Below are 21,413 nucleotides of genomic sequence, written 5' to 3'. Positions count from 1 at the left end.
ACTGAATCCACCCTACCTGTCACACTCTCTTGTCCCCCCTTGTACTTTCCCTCACCCCTTACCTTCCCTGTTAGTCCATCTTCTACTTTCATGTCATTTTATACTATTCTCTAGATTCCACATATGAAAGAAAACATGAGACACTTTTTTTTTTCTGAGACTGATTTTTCTTAACATGATATTTTCCAGTTTCATTCATTTTCCTGCAAATCACATTTTCTTCCTTTTTATGGCTAAATAAAACTACTGTGCATATATACAGATCAATTTTTAAAAAAATCAATTTATCTTATAATCACCTAGGCTGATTCCATAACTCGGATTTTGTGAACTGTGCTGGGACAAACATAGGTATGCAGCTGTTTCTTGTACTATGCTGACTTTGATTTCTTCACATGTACACAGAGAAGAGTGGTATAACTGGATCAGGTGGTTGTCACTTTCAGAGTGCTTTCACTTTCAGAATCCTCTAGAAAACATGCTGTGCCCAACTCCATTCCAGTGTCTCCCTTGGGGTTCCAGTGCAAACCAGTGTGTGACAGAGGAGGTGAGGCTAGGGGAGCAAGAGCAAGGGGATTAGTGATCCATCCCTGAGCAGGGAGGAGACCCTATCCCCTGCCATGACCCAGGTCAACTGGATTTCTTTCCTGGGGCGGTGAATGCTGATTGGAAGGTAGGAATTCCCACAGCCAAACAGGCCTCATAAAAGGTCTCTGGGAGTGCAGAGGCCCCAGAGTGGACCTGAGAGAGGCACAGCCGTAGATCCTGGTCCTGTGATTCAGAAGTCAGCACAAGGTTAGCAGCACTGAGACCTGAGGGAGAGACTGTGTGGAAGGTGGCAGGTGAGGACTTTTCTGTGCAGGGTCTGAAGTGACAGTGGACCAAGACAGGCAAGTTTTAGAAACCCCAGGCCACCACTGGGAGAAGGGAAGGCCAGAAGAAGAGAAAAGAGAATCTAAGAAGTCAGTGTCATTGCTGTGTTTAGAGAAATAGCTTCTTGGGAGATCATAGGAGTCAGTTGTGCAGAGGGACCTTGATTGGGTCTAGTCCTGGATAAGGGCAGCAGGATTCCAAGAAGACAAAGATGCTGCACAGCCTCCTGGCTTCTCTGCTTACCTGTTTCCTGCCCCTGGCTGGTCCTGGCCCTCACCCTAGTGGGTGTTCATGCTCCAACACAGCTCCCACCTAATGGCCTTATTTTCTCCCCTCTCCTCTCCTCAGGGAGTCACAGCATGACTTCTGCCTTACCTTTCACTGTGCTTTTAAAATCTCTAGTCTCCAATTCAAAACCAGTGCACCCTTTATTTATCTGAGATTTCCCCCTGATTGATGGAGCTCTTGCTGTTTCCTGAGCATGTTTGTAGGTGCTTAGACTCAGGATGCCAGACAACTTTCCTGCAGAGAGTAGACAGTCTTGTGGGTCCAACAATGGATGAGATAAGGAATTACAATTAGCAGTGATGAGTCAGGGTGGGGAGGAGGGAGATCTAGACTAGGGCATCAGAGACCTTTTGGTGCTGAGCCTAGGAGGGAGGAGCCAATGATTTGAGCCTGGTAACAGGGATGGGATAGGGAGTCTTTTAAGTTGGATATCACTGTTTGCCAAGGCTTAGAGGTGACTGGGCGGGGGGGTCAGGGTAAATAGAGGTGGAGGCTGTGACAGAGGAGGACTGCAGCAAGGGATGGGGCCAGGCAGATGGGATGCAATTTACAAAACATATTTTTGAGTTCCTCCCTAGGGTCACTGGAGATTTAAGGGTGGGATCATAGAATCAAGATAGCGCTTCCCTCTCAGGATGCTGTGTGTCTGTCCATCTGAACTCTTGATAGGGGGAGCCCAAGTTCTGAGACTTCCCAGCTCACTTGATTTGCATTTTAATGAGCAGAGGCTTATTATACTGGTGATCTCAGGGTCATCCTCTGACTAGAGGCTATGGAGAGGAGCCAGGAGGTTTGTACTAGGCACAGGATCACAGGGGCTGGAGAAGTGAAGTTGGGTAGAAAGATTTGGGAGGGGGCTGAAGGCAGGCTTGGACATAAGTTGGGGGGACCTTGGAGAATGAGAAGTTGTTGAGGAGGTTTCCCAGGATCTAAGGCCAGCCCTGGGTGAGGAAAGATCTCACTACATAGACTTGCTCACTGGTGTTTACACTCCACTCACTCTGGCTACAAGTAGCACCTCCTTGCTCTTGCTTTGACTAGTCATCCATTCTTCTTGCTTTGACCTGTCAACTTCTGTTCTCTTCTGCATGCTTTTCTGCTCTTCCTTTCCTACACAGTTTGATGTTCTACAGACACCAGCCCCTTCCTCACTTGTCTAATCTACTCCCATGGCTTTCACTGGTACTCAGAAATTTTCTGAATTCACAAGAAAAATGAAAGCCAAGCAGAGACCACACACAGTGTCCTCAGCCCCATTTCATTGTGTTTCTCTGTCTTCTTTGCCCCCAGACCCTGCATCATGGATTCTCTTTCAAAAGCAAATGGCACCTTTGCCATCCAGGTTTTGAAGATGCTGTGTCAAGACAGACCTTCACAAAATGTGTTTTTTTCTCCCCTGAGCATCTCCTCTGCCCTGGCCATGGTCCTCCTGGGGGCAAAGGGGAACACCAAAGACCAGATGGCTCAGGTAAGCCTGCCTGTCACCTAGGAGGAGAGACTGGTCTGCAAGGGTTGTCTTTTATCCCCTCCTTAAATTTTTCCAGAGCTGTTGATGAAGGAGGGGTGAGCTTGGACCATTTTAGGGAGAGGGTACAGGAGGAAGGGAAGGAGAGAGCTGAGGAGTTTCCTCCAGTGAGATGTTGTGGAGGTTGCTCACAGGGGTTACTGTGTAATCTCTTTTTCATTTTTAACTTTCCTTGTGAGTATTTGTAAAATTTTTCTTACAATTGTTGATGTCTGTCTATGTTGGATAGAAATGTGTGCTTTCTTTGAAAGAATCAGTTTTTGGATTTATTGAGCATTTTGTGTTTTTCCCTAAATCCCTTAGGAATTTTTCTCTACCTTTTCTAGCACCATGAGTTGGGAATTTTGTTATATCATTATTTACTTTGTAACATTAAAATAATAAATGTTGTTTTAATATTTTTTTGTTCTAATTATTAGGTTTTGGTAATATAACATTCATTTTATTTTCTAAATCATAAGTCACATATTTAAATAGTATTTTAAATATTTATTTCAAATCATTCTTTAGAAGAAAAAATATTTTTATTGTCTACCTTATTGAGAATCATCAAGGTCGGTGTGGAAACTCTGTTCAACTGCTGCTGCTGGCATGAAGGACTTATGGATGTCTCCCCAGATACAGCCACTCCAGAGCCCTTTCTTCTGCTGCAGTCTTGTCAGGGAGAAGAGCCTTCCAGTGACACCAAGACAAAAATTGACATTCTATTACAGGCTGTGGGGCACCCCTATCATGAAAACAAAATGTGGGTTGTAGAGAGAACTGAACCATCCAAGGATCATTGACTCATCAAGAAGTTCCTTAAACTTGTGGCCTTGGAACATTTGTTCACTTATGGGAATCAGTCCTTTGCTCCTCCCCCAGATGAGGGATGTTTGGGCAGTGATGGTAAACTGGTCCTACAGTACTGCAAGTCTCAGGCCTGGGCAAGAGCCACAGAGGAAAAACAACTTGCTACTCAAAATGGTGTTTCACAGAAGAAACAGCTCCAAGAAGTTCTAATGCTTGTTGTGACAAGAGACATAACAGATATGAGCTACTCAGCATGTGTCCACTGTGACTCATGTTTATGCATAAGAAAACATCTGTAGACTGAATAGACTAACAAATATATGATTTGTGTTAATACACAAATCTTTGTAAAGATTGCCATTACATTATTCCTGTTGCTCCTGCCTATTACTACTGTTGCTCCAGTTCTGCCTCCAAGGTTGAAAAGACTGAAACTACATAACCTTCATTTCCAATTTTCAAAATGATTCAAATTGTTTACTGGTAGAATTGGCACTCTGCCAATTTCTTTCATGGTAAAAATTAATTTATTAAGAGTTTTTTCCTTTTGTTTTTAACTTATTCAGTAAACTTCAGTTTGTGTGGGATATAAGATGTTTATGTTTTTTTTTTTTTTTCTGTTGAATTAGCTTGTCAAACCAAGTCACATTGACCTCTTTGCTGAATATTTTATATAGTCCAGTAGAGGGCAGTCCAGCTGATACAAAGGTTTGGCAATTTGGTTGTACATCTTTACAAGGTGATAAGACATTTCTTGTTAATTTCTGGCTAATATCTACCCAAGAAAGCAAGTATGTTGCCAAATGGAAGACTGAAAAAATATATGTAGTTTAAATTTAATTATGTTGGGAAATGGAAGTAACTTTACAAATTCTAGAAAAAAGAGTTTTATAGATTTTATCTTTTTTGTGTATACTATCATTTAAGATTGAATCCAAAGTTGTGTTGCTATGTCACTTATTTAAACAATGTCAAAAGGGAGTTATTTCCTTAGAAACTGTTTTCAATAATTAGTTAGTAGGTTAGCTTCCATGTTGTTGGCATTTTAGTTGTAGTGTTGTTGATTTTTAGTTTCCTACACTGAAGTCATTGAATATAAATTGTGTCATTTGCATACTTCAGAATCAAATGAAACTCTTCTTGTGACCTAATATGACACCTTTGAAATATAAAGTATTGCATAATGTACATATATTATCTCTTTCTAGGATACTGTTTAAGAACAGGTTTATTCTTATTAATCATATTGCTCATTTTATACCTTTATTTCCTTTTAAATATTATCATGATGATTGCATTCCTGTCCAATTTTTTCTTGGATTTTTAGTGTTTTTAACTGCATCTTTTTTTATAAATAAATTATTGAGGCAAGTTATTCTCTCTTCTGACACATTTATGGTGTCCATGGATGCAGGACTTAAGAATAGTTCCTTTTCTGAACCTCTCTTGCCCCTTTTATTTATTTATTTTTTATTGGTCATCTCTAAACTATGCAGAGAGCGCTGTGCAGGTACAAGAGCCATATCTTTTATTCACCAGCGTCCTGGCCCCTCTCTCCACCTATCTCACCAGTGTCACTTCTCAATTAGAATCAACTTCCTTTCAAAAGAAAAATTTATGCAGTATTTGAGAAAATAATTGCTTGCAAATTCTTATTGAGTCCAAAATCAAAATTGACAGAGTTTTGCTGATTTCCTTCACAGGCAATGTCTTTAAACACAGAGGAAGACATCCATAAGGGCTTCCAGATGCTTCTCACCCAAGTGAACAAGCCTGGCTCAAAGTACTTGCTTAGAACAGCCAATAGACTTTTTGGAGAGAAGACCTGTGATTTCTTCTCAGTAAGTTGAGTCAGCAGAGCAATAAAAGTTGTATTTAAAACACCTGGTGATATACAACCCAGAAGAGAGACTCTAGAGACAAGGCAGGATGGCATATTTGGGAGGCTGTGGCAAGAGGATGGAGAGTTAGAGGCCATCTTGGGCAACCTAGTGACACCCTTGTCTCAAGAACAAAATGAAAAACTTCCTTGGGATGTAGCTCAGTGGTACAGCATTTGCCTAGCATGCTGAAGGCCCTGAGCTCAAACCCCAGTACTGCAAAAACAAGGAAAAAAATGAACACTATTCTAGAGAATTTGAGAAACTTATAGTAAACTACTTTTTAAATAAAGACCCCAATTCTATAATCATAACTTATATTATTTCAATTTTGGCAATGTCTCAAATTTATTTATTATTTCTGGTTATTCAGGGCTCTGGAAATATCTCTTTACAAACTAAAATGTTTTACCATCAAGTAGTTAAGATTTGATCATGTTTTTAATTTTAAGAAAAGCCTAAAATCTAGCATTCAGAATGATTTGAAGCTCACTGTCATTTTATGGCCAGCATCTGAACTTTTTCTCTCCCAAGACATTTAAGGAGTCCTGTCTTCAGTCCTACAACACAGAGCTGGAGCTGCTGTCCTTTGCTGAAGCTACAGAGAAGTCCAGGGAGCATATAAATACTTGGGTCTCAAAAGAGACGGAAGGTCAGAATTATAAGTTATTTCCCTCTCCTCCCACCCCACCCCTGTTCTCCTCTCCTCTCTCCTCTACCTCTCCTCCTCACTGCTAATGTCACTGGTGTTGCAGAACCATCAGAGCAAGGTTACCTGGTGAGCCTTTGGTGCCTGTGAACCTTAGTGACTCACAGAAGATCTGATCAATGCTCGGGTTTCAAAACCAGACAATTAATGCTGTCTGTTCTCCTAGGACAGGAGTGACTGTTACAAGTGTCAACAGAAACTTGTAGGTCAGATTTCCCATGTAATAATTTACTTGACACTGACCTGTATTGTTCACACGGCAGGTGACTGTTGACTGTGGGAACAGATCAATGGCCAGATTTTCCCAAGTCATGCCCTTGGCCCTCCTCTTCATGGAGTCAGTTTGGACTTCATTCCTCCCACTTTTACATGTTAGGGTGACTTCTCCTACTTCTTCTTTCCTATCTCTCACTTAAGCACACTTCATCAGACTTGAGAAGCCTAGACTTGATTAGTCAGCTACAGAGCCTCTCTCAGGGCTGATCCACTCCACAGACTAAAAACACCTTCCATGCAGGGTTAAAACTTCCTCATTTCTGTTTCAAAGTGTGACAAGTTCTAATCTTGGTCCTTAAGATCAATGATGGTTTGATGTTGAAATAATTCAGATAATTTATGCACCACTAGGAACATCCTTATTTCTGCTAACAAATGAGACCATAAAAAATAGAGGTAGTCCTTTCCACTCTTTATTCTTGGAATCTTTTCTTCTTGTCCCCTCTAGAGGCAGCAAATTACTAGGGATGCTCTTAGTTTTTTGGAAAGTACCACTTGATATGCAAATTAAAAAGGATATACCTTCACCTACCCAAATCATTATCTGTTCCAGGGATTCCAGGTGTCAGGAGGGTGCAATCATAATATTTCTTCTATAGTTTCCAGAAAATCCTTCTATCTCTGCTCTGGAGCTATTCAATTCTATCTGCACCAGGAATATTGCCAGGTAGCTGTACAATGTTAGAACTGGGCCTGATCACAGAGCCTTAGACCTGACACTGCTCTTACCCACAGCAGGTAATGTCAGCTCCTACCCAGCCGCTCTCTCCTTTGCTGCTTGACTTCTTCTCCAACCTGGAGTCAAGTTTCTGCTTTGTTCCAACCTGCTTTCCTCCAGTGACATAGAAGTCTTTCACCATCTTCAACTTGATGGCTTTTCCAGTGACTGTCGTCCTGAATACCACTCATAGTTGGGTTTTTTACTTTTATACCTATCATCCAAACTCAGCACATTTGAAACCAGAATGTTTGGATCTCCAAGGCATCGTTGTCATGATTATTTACCATGGGTTCAGAAAAGCATCTGATAGAGTTTGTGCTTGTCTTAAAAGGTAAAATTCCAGAGTTGCTACCAAAGAACTCAATTGATGAGCAGGCCAGGCTGGTTCTTGTCGATGCCATCTACTTCAAAGGAACATGGGATGCGCCATTTGACAAATCACATGTGTGTGAAATACCTTTCCTAATAAATCAGGTAGGGAGAGACTTTCAAAAATTATGCTAGTTTGATGAAGAGATTGAATAGAAAATTTAACTTTGTAAAGGCATAAATGGTTAATTATAATTTCAAACTTACCACCTCTCTTAATAAATTTTAATGTTAGTGAAAAAATGATTTGAATAAATGATACTCGCTCTCTATTATAGTTTAAATCCTATTATCCTATTAGCACTCTCACTGCCTCTGATGAAGTCTCCTACATGTACTGGTTTAACCTCATTCTAGAAATAAAGATCTTCCTATTGACACACGTTGCTTAGATAAAAAGCAAAATGAGGTGATATATGTATGTGTATGTATATATACATATATAAATGTATATATATGTTTATATATGAATATATGAATATATGAATGACATGAGGAAGAATGCAAAGCGGGAATGTGACAACACATTTCTTGAATCAGGATTTTTTAAAAATATTTTTGTGCAATGAGAGATCAACCTCAGGGGCTTGTGCATATTAACCAAGTACTATACCACTGAGCTACTCCCCAGATTTTCCATCTATTACTTTTTAAATTAATGTAATCTCTCATTTGAATTGTTGTTAATCATAACTTATTACTGATTCAGTATCTGCATCTTTGTACCATTAAAAATGAGTGGCAAAGGCCTTAGTCAACTGTGAGCTATAACTTTATTAAAACAGATATTAGACTAGTTTGTTAAATTCTCTAATCCTTTAAAATACAGTGTAATGCAATAAGGAAGCTTGTATGCAGTAACCTCCTCCCCTCTTTATAAGGCATGTTTATGATAATAATGTATTAATTTCTAGCAGTGCTAGATCACCCCAGAGTTGAGAGTTTTCTTTCCCCTTTTTATACCGTTTTAAATGTTGTGCTCATGTGGTCATTCCCCTCAGGAGGAGTCAAGGCCAGTGCAGATGATGTGTCAGAAAGCCAATTTTAACTACATCTACATCAGTGAGGCCCAGGCACAGGTGTTGGAGCTGCCCTATGCTGGCAAGACGCTGAGCATGATCATCCTGCTCCCAGATGAGGACGTGGATCTCAGTGTGGTGAGTTTGGGGGGGGCTGCACTCCTTTGAACTCACAATTTCTGTGGGAAGAATTGGGTACACCTGTGAGTTTTTTTCACAGTATCTCCAACCCAAGAGCCCAAATGGCCCAGCCTTGTCCTCCTTGCTTCCTTGTGATATGATCCTTATAGAAAGAGAGCCAACCGTCTTCTCAAGGGTGGCAGTGCACCGTGATGACCTAAAGGGTCTCTGTGAGCAGAGCAGCTCCCATGGGCTTTCCCTCTCTCCAGGTCCCTAACTGTGAGGATGAGTTTCCACAAACAGTGCCTCATTCCACCTTAGGCACTTGTCCCTGTCCTGGAGAGGCTCACACTGAGAGCTCTTCCAGTCTCTTGTGCTTGCCAGCAATGGTTCATTGTGTTGAAACTAAGCTTCATTCAAACCAACAAATACCACAAGAAAAGCACCACTGACTGGGCATAAAGGTTTTTCAGAAATAAATATGTTTTGCTTGTGGATGGATAAGGAGGGGCAGCCACAGGGAAATCACACATGGGATAGCGTGTGGGATGGTGGACAAGTCAGAGCCCTCACAAGCTTCTGGGCAGCTGAAGGCACTGCTCATCTTGTGCGGATGTTCATGGAAATGTCTGTGTGTTCGTCAATACCCACCATAGTCTGACTATGAACCTGTGATTCTGGTCTTTCAGGTGGAAAATAGCCTTACTTTTGAGAAATTCCTAGACTGGACCAAGGCAGCCTCTTTGCAGAATATTGAAGTGGAAGTTCTCCTTCCGAGATTTAAACTGCAGGGGGATTACAACATGCAGTCTGTGCTTCAGCGTCTGGGAATGGTTGATGTCTTCCAAGAGGGCCAGGCTGGCTTGTCTGCAATGTCAACTGAGACAGACCTGTGTCTGTCCAAGTTTGTGCACAAGAGTATCTTGGAAGTGAATGAGGAAGGCACTGAGGCTGTGGCGGGCTCAGATATACTTGAAGTGGATGACTACTTTTCATATTTACCATATTTCAATGCTGATCACCCCTTCCTTTTCTTTATCAGGCATAACGAAACCAACACTCTTCTGTTCTGTGGCAGATTCTCATCTCCCTAAGGGTTGTACTTCACCTCCATGAAAAATTTCCTTCTTTCCATGTCCCCAAGTTCCCACTACAGTTCATAAGGATGGGCCTTTATGTGAAAACCAAGTAGGAAGATAAGGGCAGCATCCTAAGCCTTCTTAGCAACTTGATCTTATTTGATCTCATGATGCACACACTCAGCTGTCCCCACACTGCCCACTCACTGTACCACAGAACCAGGTCATGGCCAATAGGCTGTCCTGATTCCCTGTTGTATTAGGATGAGTGCAGTACAGATGCCTAGGATAGCTTGCAAACTTTTCCCAGATGGCCCTGAACACATTTCCCAGTCATTCCACATGCAATTCCTTCTACTTATCCTGTGCTTTCCTGTATTTTACACTTGTCACACACCTGCCTTAGCTGAATGCCACAATAGTAATAAATGCTGGTATATACTGTTACTATTATTCAAGTTTAAAGAAAAACCCAGTTTTAGTCTGGAGGTGTGTCTCAGTGGTAGAGCACTTGCCTAGCATATGTGAGGCTCTAGGTTTGGCCCTGAGCACCACATAAAAATTAAAATAAATAAATAAAGATATTGTGTTCATCTACAACTAAAAAACACTTCAATACACATTTTAGTTTTGTCTATCTTTGGCATTCACCCTTCATCATTCACCACATATATGTTAAGAATTGCAATAGATAATAGGGACACAACAGAACAGAGTCATAGTCCTTTGATATCTGCTCTTTTTTTTTTTTTTAGAATTTTAATATTTATTTTTTAGTTCTCAGTGGACACAACATCTTTGTTGGTATGTGGTGCTGAGGATCGAACCCGGGCCGCACGCATGCCAGGCGAGCGCGCTACTGCTTGAGCCACATCCCCAGCCCTGATATCTGCTCTTTAATGTGTGTTCCCAATTTATATAGAGTTTATGACAACCAGATTGGACAGTTGAATGGCTTTGAACTGCCATATACCCCCCTTGCAGCTAGGATACCTTGCCTGGTGGTATTGTGCCGCAGTCTGGCTGGGCACAAAATCATGAGCCACTGAAGCAGGAACAAACTTTATTTCTGAACTCCACCAGCACACTCCACACATGCTCCCGTGAAAAATGCCAAACACCACGCCATGCGGCTCCTCCCGGGACACACTACACCAACAGGAAAATCCCGTCTCCAGAATTCCCTCCTACTGCACTTCCCCAACCAATGGGAACTCTCTGGGAGTCCCGCATGAGAGCTCCAAAGTAGCAGGCCTAGGCAGACAGCAGGGGTCTAATCTCCAATTGAATGGACATCTTAACATAATCATTATCATCTCAATGGCTTGCTGGGGTCACCTTTCAACCAAAATTGCCATGCGTAATTCCTACTTGGCTATGGCTCTCAGCATCTCCCCCCTTCTGTTTAATTAAACAACAAGCAATGTGGCTTAGGGACCGTGCCTGTTAGGTTGTCCAATACAACATATGGTCCTTACCCTTCATCGGATGAGCTGACCTCTAGGCGTCAGCCTCCTGTCTTAGGTTGGTACCACTGCAATTGGATCATACCCATCACTGACTACCAGTCCAGCATACAGCCATACTTGTGGATAGGCCTATGCATCAGTGGGGGGGGGGTGAAGTTCTTTGCCTCACCTCTGTTGGCCCCCAAATTTGGCCTTTGCACCAGTGGGGGGGGGTGAGGTCCTTAGCCTCACCTCTGTTGGTCCCCAAATTTTAGACCATCACTAGCAGAAGGGAGGAGGATACAGAAATGCCACGACACTAAGCCAATTGACGGCTCCTTTGAAAAATTGTACCACCGGTGACACCATCAGCAAAGATACTCCAGCATTACCACAATTTGCTGTACCAACAGATAGTTCACAATGTATACAAGTGATACATAGTCCAGGCAAGTTCTGCAAGCAGTTTAAAGTGGAGGAATCTATCAATATGTCCATTTCCTCCCAAAGTAAATCAACTCCTTGATTGAGCATTACTTGTTGAGTTATTATTCATTGATGAATCAGTTTATACAGTTTACTGTGATAGCTATCGAAGAAGCTGTAGTTTGGTTTCATCTTTGTCTTCACCGGCACTGGGATGAAGATAGGAATTCTGGCAATGATGGCTAAAAAAAATGTGTAACATTCCAACAGGTACTAAGAAAACAATTTTTTGAACAATTTTCATTATCCTGAACAGAATTATTAAATATAATGAAAATGAAAGGTGAAAGTAAACAAACAGATCTGTTAACCTCCTTATTTGTACATATATTAAAACAATCCTCAACAGCTGTTTACCCAATTTAAATTAAACCATTAAAATCACGTGAATAAAAAAAAATTCAGATCCATTTTTTCATGAGTGCTCCTCATATATGATATATGGACATACACACACACAGACATACAACACAAAACACAAGTGTGCACACAAACGTACAACACATAAGACAATAGTAAAGGCCTTGTAGCTTTATACAGGTGAAATCTCCATTGCAATGTTTAAAAACTCCACAGTCAAAAAATAAAACTGATCAGAAAAACATTAACCTAGGTCTGTATGAGCTCAAAAAATAAAATAGAACTTTATGATGTGGGAAAAGGCAATAATAAAATAGATATTGAAAAAAGCATCCTGGTTAATCACTGTCCAAGATGTAAGAATAGCCAAGCTGGAGCTCTGGATATCAGCTGTTATGGATTTGAGTCAAATCATCTTCTTTTTGGTCTTTAGAAATTGCTTTGGTTAGTCTCTCTGGAATCCAAATCGGCTGCTGTTCTCCCTGTGGAAACACACAAACAGAACCCCAACTCCAGACAATCACTGGGTCAGAACCTTTCCATTGTTCTGTTTGAATATCCTTCTAAAGTACCTTAGGCTTATGTACATTTTTTGGATACATATGCCTTTCCGCAGCACTAAGCCCTAATGAATCCAAATTTAAAAAGTTTAGAGTAAAAAGCGTTATTTTAAGTTTATCTTTGGGAGATATACACCCCTTTCCAATTCCCTCTTTTTGCTTTTTTTTTTTTTGCCCTTTTTATTTTTATTTATTTATTTTTTATTGTTGGTCGTTCAAAACATTACATAGTTCTTAATACATCATATTTCACAGTTTGATTCAAGTGGGTTATGAACTCCCAATTTTACCCCGTATACAGATTGCTGTATCACATAAGTTACCCTTCCATTGATTGACATATTGCCTTTCTAGTGTCTGATGTATTCTGCTGTCTGTCTTATTCTCTACTATCCCCCCTCCCCTCCCCTCCCCTCCCCTTTTCTCTCTCTACCCCTTCTACTGTAAATCATTTCTTCCATTTGTATTATCTTGTCTTACCCCTCCTTTCCTCTTATATGTCATTTTGTATAACCCTGAGGATCGCCTTCCATTTCCATGCGATTTCCCTTCTCACTTCCTTTCCCTCCCACGTCTCACCCCTGTTAATGCTTCTTCTCAAGCTCTTCGTCCCTACCCTGTCCTTGTTTCCTCCCCTTATATCAAAGGAGTCATTTGGTATTTGTTTTTTAAAGATTGACTAGCTTCACTTAGCATAATCTGCTCTAATGCCATCCATTTCCCTCCAAATTCTATGATTTTTTCATTTTTTAATGCAGAGTAATACTCCATTGTGTATAAATGCCACATTTTTTTTATCCATTCATCTATTGAAGGGCATCTAGGTTGGTTCCACAGTCTAGCTATCGTGAATTGTGCTGCTATGAACATCGATGTAGCAGTGTCCCTGTAGCATGCTCTTGTTAGGTCTTTAGGGAATAGACCGAGAAGGGGAATAGCTGGGTCAAATGGTGGTTCCATTCCCAGCTTTCCAAGAAATCTCCATACTGCTTTCCAAATTGGCTGCACCAATTTGCAGTCCCACCAGCAATGAACAAGAGTGCCCTTTTCCCCGCATCCTCTCCAGCACTTATTGTTGTTTGACTTCCTAATGGCTGCCAATCTTACTGGAGTGAGATGGTATCTTAGGGTAGTTTTGATTTGCATTTCTCTGACTGCTAGCGATGGTGAGCATTTTTTCATGTACTTATTGATTGATTGTATGTCCTCCTCTGAGAAGTGTCTGTTCAGGTCCTTTGCCCATTTACTGATTGGGTTATTTGTTATCTTATTGTCTAATTTTTTGAGTTCTTTATATATTCTGGTTATTAGGGCTCTATCTGAAGTGTGTGGAGTAAAGATTTGTTCCCAGGATGTAGGCTCCCTATTTATCTCTCTTATTGTTTCTTTTGCTGAGAAAAAACTTTTTAGTTTGAGTAAGTCCCATTTGTTGATTCTAGTTGTTAACTCTTGCGCTATGGGTGTCCTATTGAGGAATTTGGAGCCTGATCCCACAGTATGTAGATCATAACCAACTTTTTCTTCTATCAGATGCCGTGTCTCTGATTTAATATCAAGCTCCTTGATCCATTTTGAGTTAACTTTTGTGCATGGCGAGAGATAGGGATTCAGATTCATTTTGATGCAAATGGATTTCCAGTTTTCCCAGCACCATTTGTTAAAGATGCTATCCTTCCTCCATTGCATGCTTTTAGCCCCTTTATCAAATATAAGATAGTTGTAGTTTTGTGGATTGGTTACTGTGTCCTCTATTCTGTACCATTGGTCCACCCGCCTGTTTTGGTACCAGTACCATGCTGTTTTTGTTACTATTGCTCTGTAGTATAGTTTGAAGTCTGGTATCGCTATACCGCCTGATTCACACTTCCTGCTTAGTATTGTTTTTGCTATTCTGGGTCTTGTATTATTCCATATGAATTTCATGATTCTTTTATCTATTTCTACAAGAAATGCTGTTGGGATTTTGATTGGCATTGCATTGAACTTATAGAGAACTATTGGTAATATTGCCATTTTGATGATGTTAGTTCTGCCTATCCATGAGCAGGGTATATTTTTCCATCTTCTAAGGTCTTCTTCTATATCTTTCTTTAGGGTTCTGTAATTTTCATTGTATAAATCTTTCACCTCTTTTGTTAGGTTGATTCCCAAGTATTTTATTTTTTTGGGGGATATTGTGAATGGAGTAGTTGTCCTCATTTCCGTTTCAGAGGGTTTGTCGCTGATATACAGGAATGCCTTTGATTTATGCGTGTTGATCTTATATCCTGACACTTTGCTGAATTCATTTATTAGCTCTAATAGCTTCTTTGTGGACCCTTTTGGGTCTGCTAGGTATAGAATCATATCATCTGCAAATAGTGATAATTTAAGTTCTTCTTTTCCTATTTTTATGCCTTTAATTTCTTTCGTCTGTCTAATTGCTCTGGCCAGTGTTTCGAGGACTATGTTGAACAGAAGTGGTGAGAGAGGGCATCCCTGTCTTGTACCAGATCTTAGAGGGAATGCCTTCAATTTTTCTCCATTCAGAATGATGCTGGCCTGTGGCTTATCATAGATTGCTTTTACAATGTTGAGGTATGATCCAGTTATCCCTAATTTTTCTAGAGTTTTGAACATAAAGGGATGCTGTACTTTGTCGAATGCTTTTTCTGCATCTATCGAGATGATCATATGGTTCTTATTTTTAAGTCTATTGATGTGGTGAATAACATTTATTGATTTCTGTATATTGAACCAGCCTTGCATCCCAGGGATGAATCCTACTTGATCATGGTGTATAATTTTTTTGATATGTATTTGAATCCGATTCGCCAGAATTTTATTGAGGATTTTTGCGTCAAGGTTCATTAGAGATATTGGTCTGTAGTTTTCTTTCTTTGAAGTGTCTTTGTCTGGTTTCGGAATCAGGGTGATGTTGGCCTCGTAGAATGAATTTGGAAGTTCTCCCTCTTTTTCTATTTCCTGAAATAGCTTGAAAAGTATTGGTGTTAGTTCCTCTTTAAAGGTTTTGTAAAACTCTGCTGTATACCCATCCGGTCCTGGGCTTTTCTTAGTTGGTAATCTTTTGATGGTTTCTTCTATTTCTTCTATTGTTATTGGTCTGTTTAGGTTGTCTATATCTTCCTGACTCAATCTGGGCAGATCATAAGACTTAAGGAATTTATCTATGCCTTCACTATCTTCTATTTTATTGGAGTATAAGGATTCAAAATAATTTCTGATTATCTTCTGTATTTCTGAAGTGTCTGTTGTGATATTGCCTTTTTCATCCCGTATGCTAGTTATTTGGGTTCTCTCTCTTCTTCTCTTCGTTAGCATGGCTAAGGGTCTGTCAATTTTATTTATTTTTTCAAAGAACCAACTTTTAGTTTTGTCAATTTTTTCAATTGTTTCTTTTGTTTCAATTTCATTAATTTCAGCTCTGATTTTAATTATTTCTTGCCTTCTACTTCTTTTGCTGTTGTTTTGCTCTTCTTTTTCTAGGATTTTGAGATGAAGTATGAGATCATTTATTTGTTGGTTTTTTCTTTTTTTGAGGAATGAACTCCAAGCAATGAATTTTCCTCTTAGAACTGCTTTCAATGTGTCCCATAGATTCCGATATGTTGTGTCTGTGTTTTCATTTGACTCTAGGAAGTTTTTAGTTTCCTCCTTGATGTCTTCTAAAACCCATTGATCATTCAGCAACCTATTGTTCATTCTCCAAGTGATGCTTGATTTTTCCTTCCTTCTTTTATCATTGATTTTCAGTTTCATTCCATTATGATCAGATAAGATGCATGGTATTATCTCTACCCCTTTATATTGTCTAAGAGTTTCCCTGTGACATAATATATGGTCTATTTTTGAGAAGGTTCCATGTGCTGCTGAGAAAAAAGTGTAACTACTTGATGTTGGGTGGTATAGTCTATATATGTCAATTAAGTCTAGGTTGTTAATTGTGTTGTTGAGTTCTATAGTTTCCTTATTTAACTTTTGTTTGGTAGATCTGTCGAGTGGTGAGAGAGGTGAGTTGAAGTCTCCCATGATTATTGTATGGTGGTCTATTAGACTCTTGAACTTGAGAAGAGTTTGCTTGATGAACACAGCTGCACCATTATTTGGGGCATATATATTTATGATTGTTATGTCTTGTTGGTGTATGGTTCCCTTGAGCAGTATGAAGTGTCCTTCTTTATCCCTTTTGATTAACTTTGGCTTGAAATCTATTTTATTAGATATGAGTATGGACACTCCTGCTTGTTTCCTCAGTCCATATGAGTGGTATGATTTTTCCCAACCTTTCACCTTCAGTCTATGAATATCTTTTCCTATCAGATGCGTCTCCTGTAGGCAGCATATTGTTGGGTCTTGTTTTGTGATCCATTCTACTAGCCTGTGTCTCTTAATTGGTGAGTTTAAGCCATTAACATTTAGGGTTATTATTGAGATATGGTTTGTTCTTCTAGCCATATTTGTTTACTAATGTTACTAAACCTGATTTGTTATCCTCTTTGACTACTTTCCCCCCTTTACTGTCCTACCTCCCATAGTTGGTTTTCAAGGTTATTTTCCATTTCCTCTTCCTGTAATGTTTTGCCAAGGATTTTTTGAAGAGATGGTTTTCTAGCTGCGAATTCTTTTAACTTTTGTTTATCGTGGAAGGTTTTAATTTCATCTTCTATCCTGAAGCTTAATTTTGCCGGATACACGATTCTTGGTTGGAACCCATTTTCTTTCAGTGTTTGAAATATGTTATTCCAGGATCTTCTAGCTTTCAGAGTCTGTGTTGAGAGATCAGCTGTTATCCTGATTGGTTTACCCCTAAATGTAATCTGCTTTCTTTCTCTTGCAGCTTTTAAAATTCTCTCCTTATTCTGTATGTTGGACATCTTCATTATAATGTGTCTAGGTGTGGATCTCTTATGATTTTGCACATTCGGTGTCCTGTAGGCTTCTAGGATTTGGGATTCTGTCTCATTCTTCAAGTCTGGGAAGTTTTCTCGTACTATTTCACTGAATAGACTGTTTATTCCTTTGGTATGGAGCTCTGTGCCTTCCTGTATCCCAATGACTCTTAAATTTGGTCTTTTGATATTGTCCCATAATTCTTGGATGTTCTGCTCATGGTTTCTTAGCAGACTTGCTGAGGTGTCTATGTTCTTTTCCAGTTGAAATACTTTGTCTTCATTGTCTGATGTTCTCTCTTCTAAGTGATCTACTCTGCTGGTAGTATTCTCAATTGAGTTTTTGAGTTGGTTTATTGTTTCCTGCATTTCTAGGATTTCTATTTGTTTGTTTTTTATTACCTCTATCTCACTGTGAAATTGATCTTTTACTTCCTGGATTTGTTTGTCAATGTGATCTTTCATTATCTGATTTTGCTGTCTCATGTCTTCCTTGAGACTCCAGATCATCTGAAGCATGTATATCCTGACCTCTCTATCTGACATTCCATCTGTTGCACCTATTACCTCTTCTAAAGTTGAGTTGACCTGCATTGCCTGTGATCCTTTCTTTCCTTGTCTTTTCATACTGCTGGCGTTTCTTTCTGCTTGGTGAAACTGTTGTGTTTTGAAATTTTCTCTCTATTTATTTATATTGCTCTTGTATAGTTGAAAAATCACCCTTGCAGGGCAGGTAGTGGCTGTGATCTTCCTCCAATTGGTGTGATCCGTCTACCACGCTGGCAGGCCCTAAGTCTGCTCTGCTGGTCGGTCAAAGGTCCGCCTACCCAGCAGGCACGAGGGGCACCTCTGTCACTCCGCAGGTTGCTGGGCCTAACCTCCCGATGGGTCGAAGGTTCGCCTAGCTTGCAGGCACTGGGGGAGGGGCCGGTTCCGCCCCTCAGCAGGCCGGTGGTCACAGTCCCGCCTACCTTGCAGACACTGGGGGAGGGGACGGGCCTGCCCCTCAGCAAGCCACCGGCCCTGTCCTACTTGTGGGTCCTGTCCGCGTTCCCTGCAGGCACGTGTTTCTGTTCTGTCACTCGGCAGGTTGCTGGACCTGACACACCCGTGGGTTGCAGGTTTGCCTAGCTTGCAGGCACTGGGGAGGAGAGATATTAGAAGGGGAGGGAAGAAGTCACTAAAGAGAATGAGTGTAGGCAGGTAGAATTCAAGGAAGGGGGAATAGGAAAATTGAAAAGAAGTGAGAAGACAAAAGAAAAAAAAGTGAAAAGAAAGAAAGAAGAAACGAAAAAAATAAAAATTTAAAACGAAAAAAAAGAAAAAATTTTATAATGATAGTAAAAAATGGAAATTAAAGTTTAAAAAATAATAGTAATACTAATAAAATAAAAAGAATTTAAAAAAATTGAAACCATTAATAAGAAAGTTAAAGAACAACAACTACATCAACAACAAAAAGTGAAAATAAAATAAAAAAATACTAATAATAATCATTAAAAAAATAATAATAATAAATGCAGTCATATAGCTCGATTAACTTCTCTTCCAGTTTGTGGAGCTATGCCCACTGGGCCAGGCTTCTCTTCTTGATAGGTGGGAACCAATCACTGTGCCTCAGCTCTTCTTCCCAGACTGTGCGGGTCTCCAATCCTGAGTGCCTAGGGCCTTCTCTTTTGGTTCCTCAAGCCAGGCCCCGCTCACCTGTGACACTCACCACAATACTGACTACACGCCAGGCCTGCTGCTCCTGGGAGCCCTGTTTTCATGGGTGCCTGGGCACACCCTTTCTGTTTGCCTCCCTCAGACCCTAAGTTTGTAGGGCTTGGGGCTGAGGGCCCCCAGCGAATTTGTTTGCCCTCAGGTAGCAGCAACTCCCCTGATAGCTGGTGCAAGGGACCTGTTGTCAACACTGGTGATAGCGATAGCTGGGAGTTCTGCGCCGCTAGTCCTGCTTCACTCCTGATTCCCTGGGTCTGGCTGTGGTGCTCAGTTGGCTTTTACGTCTTTGAGTTCAGGTGGGCCGACTAGTTTTTTCAGTGGGATCATTAGTGCTGAGTCACATGAAGCAGGCGAACCGGTGCTGGAATGCAGCCAATTCGGGCTCGGTGTGTTCTGAGAAGGCTAGACCTGGGGTCCACTTCAGCTCAACCGTGCCTAGTGGTCCTGAGCGAACAGTATTTTGACAGTTTACTTCTCCCTATGCCCGTGCAGCTGAAGGGGTTAGAGACTTGATCTCTCCGCGTCCGCCGCCATGTTGGATCATTTAGATTTTAAATTGTCACTCATCTTATCAGCTGTTCCATTTTACTTGGCAGCTCACTCTTGCGGTTAAGAGTCTGTTCTAAGGTGCTCCGCGGAAAGTGGTGGCGGCAGCGGCGGTGGCTGCAGCGGCAGCGGCGGCAGCGGCCAAGCTGTGGCCTTCGGGACCCCCGTGGAGGGGATGCGGGCTGGGGGAGGGGAGGCAGCGCGCCTCAGGGCCCGTGCGGGTGGGGTGGGGGAAAGAGATTGAGATCTAGATTTAGGGAGTGAGCGTGGGAGGAGAGATGGCGTGGGAGAAGCAAAGCGGAGAGGCGGAGAGGGGAATGAGAAGGGGCCCAGGGAGCCGGGCAGCTCGGGGGCTGCAGCCTTACTGCTCGCGCTGAAGTCGTGGCGGATTCACTCCATCTAGGCCCTTTTCTTGACACAGTGCTGAATCCTTGTCGACAGATCTCCTTTAATGATCTTTACTTCTTCTTTTAAGAAGCAGCAACATATGCTGCGGTCGCAGTGGCGCGGAGCACAGAGCGGCTCACTCATTCCCCGCCGCCCCCTCTTTTTGCTTTAATAAGTACATTTTAATAGTTTGATGAGCTCTTTCAACTATGCCTTGTCCCTGTGGATTGTATAGGATTCCTGTTATATGAGTAATGCTAAATGATGAGCAAAATTGTTTAAAAGAGTTAGAAGTGTAACCAGGACCATTATCTGTTTTTAACTGTTTTGGAACACCCACAGTGGCAAAATTTTGTAAGCAATGAGCTATAATATCTTTAGTTTTTTTCTCCAGCCCTTCCTGCTACCTCCTGAAGGTCCCAGGTCCTCAGTGTAGTCTTTGCCTGGGATGGGCAGGAGTGGGCTAGGAGACCAGCAGCCCACAGCTTCCTGGGTCCTGGGTCAGACCAGTCACTGCCACCACCAAGTTATCCAGGGAGGGTGGGGGGAAGGAAGTTGAGGGAGGGGGAGGGGAGTCTTGCCCATCCTTCAGGGCCTTGGCCAGCCTCAGTTTTCAATCTCCCTTCCTTGTCCCTGCCCTGCTCACCCATCATGGCTGACTAGCTACTTAACACCCTAGTCCCTGGGCTTGTGTTTTCCTTTCAATGTTCTAGGCAACTGGTTCCTAAACCAGTGAAATCATCCCCCCCTTTACTGACTTCACTTTCTTCTCTTGCTCCCCAAGCTCCATCTATGTCCCTTTCATTGAGGATCTTCCTTCCCTCACCCCTGAGGGAACCAGCTGGGGAGACCCATCACCTTTATCTACTGGTCTCTGTCTTAACTGCAGCTTCTGGTAAGTGGTGGTTCATGTCCATTTACTTTCTTCAGAGTCTCTCTTCCTGTGCACTCTTCTGAGTCCAACACTGGCTCCCTCTTGCCCTTGGCCATGGTCTTCTAAGAACATTTTCTTTCATCCCCCACCCCCCTCCTAATATGAGCACCTGGTTCTCAGATTCTAGGTCTCTTTGTCTTTACCCTTTTGTGATAAATCAAAGGCACACAGAAGAACGTCTGGGCATTTGTGGGATCAGAGCCTACACTAAGGACTGGGACAGAAGAAATTCTCTTTTGGGGGTCTTTCCACAGAAGGTCCTTTGATTTGCAGGCCACATCCTACCTTATGGCATGTCATACTCTGAGATATTGGGATATCTTGTGTGTCCCTGATGTGACCTTGAAGTGCATTCTGGCTTTATGTTTTTTTTTTTTTTGTGTTGTTATTTTAACACCACAACATTGTTTATTATGTAAACTTTTTAATA

General features: G+C 41.3%; 1 protein-coding gene across 1 annotated transcript; it reads left to right on the top strand.

Annotated features, from left to right (window-relative positions):
• Positions 1 to 2,456: 2,456 nt before the first annotated feature.
• On the top strand, positions 2,457 to 9,666 carry LOC113177921 (serpin B9-like). The gene is made up of 6 exons (XM_026382426.2): positions 2,457 to 2,629; positions 5,182 to 5,319; positions 5,893 to 6,010; positions 7,396 to 7,538; positions 8,435 to 8,590; positions 9,262 to 9,666. The coding sequence occupies exons 1-6, from the start codon at positions 2,462 to 2,464 to the stop codon at positions 9,664 to 9,666; spliced, it is 1,128 nt and encodes a 375-aa protein (XP_026238211.2). The 5' UTR covers positions 2,457 to 2,461.
• The last annotated feature ends 11,747 nt before the right edge of the window (positions 9,667 to 21,413 follow it).

Source organism: Urocitellus parryii, chromosome 8 (assembly GCF_045843805.1).
Source record: "Urocitellus parryii isolate mUroPar1 chromosome 8, mUroPar1.hap1, whole genome shotgun sequence".
In the NCBI taxonomy this organism is placed as follows: domain Eukaryota; kingdom Metazoa; phylum Chordata; class Mammalia; order Rodentia; family Sciuridae; genus Urocitellus; species Urocitellus parryii.
Note: the sequence above shows the minus strand (reverse complement) of the source record. Positions and strands in the feature narration are given on the sequence as shown.

Coding starts and splice junctions, on each gene's coding strand:
- LOC113177921 (XM_026382426.2), top strand. CDS start 2,462: ATGGATTCTCTTTCAAAAGCAAATGGCACCTTTGCCATCCAGGTTTTG. Junction 5,320..5,892: donor AGACCTGTGATTTCTTCTCA/GTAAGTTGAGTC, acceptor TTCTCTCCCAAG/ACATTTAAGGAGTCCTGTCT. Junction 6,011..7,395: donor GGTCTCAAAAGAGACGGAAG/GTCAGAATTATA, acceptor TTGTCTTAAAAG/GTAAAATTCCAGAGTTGCTA.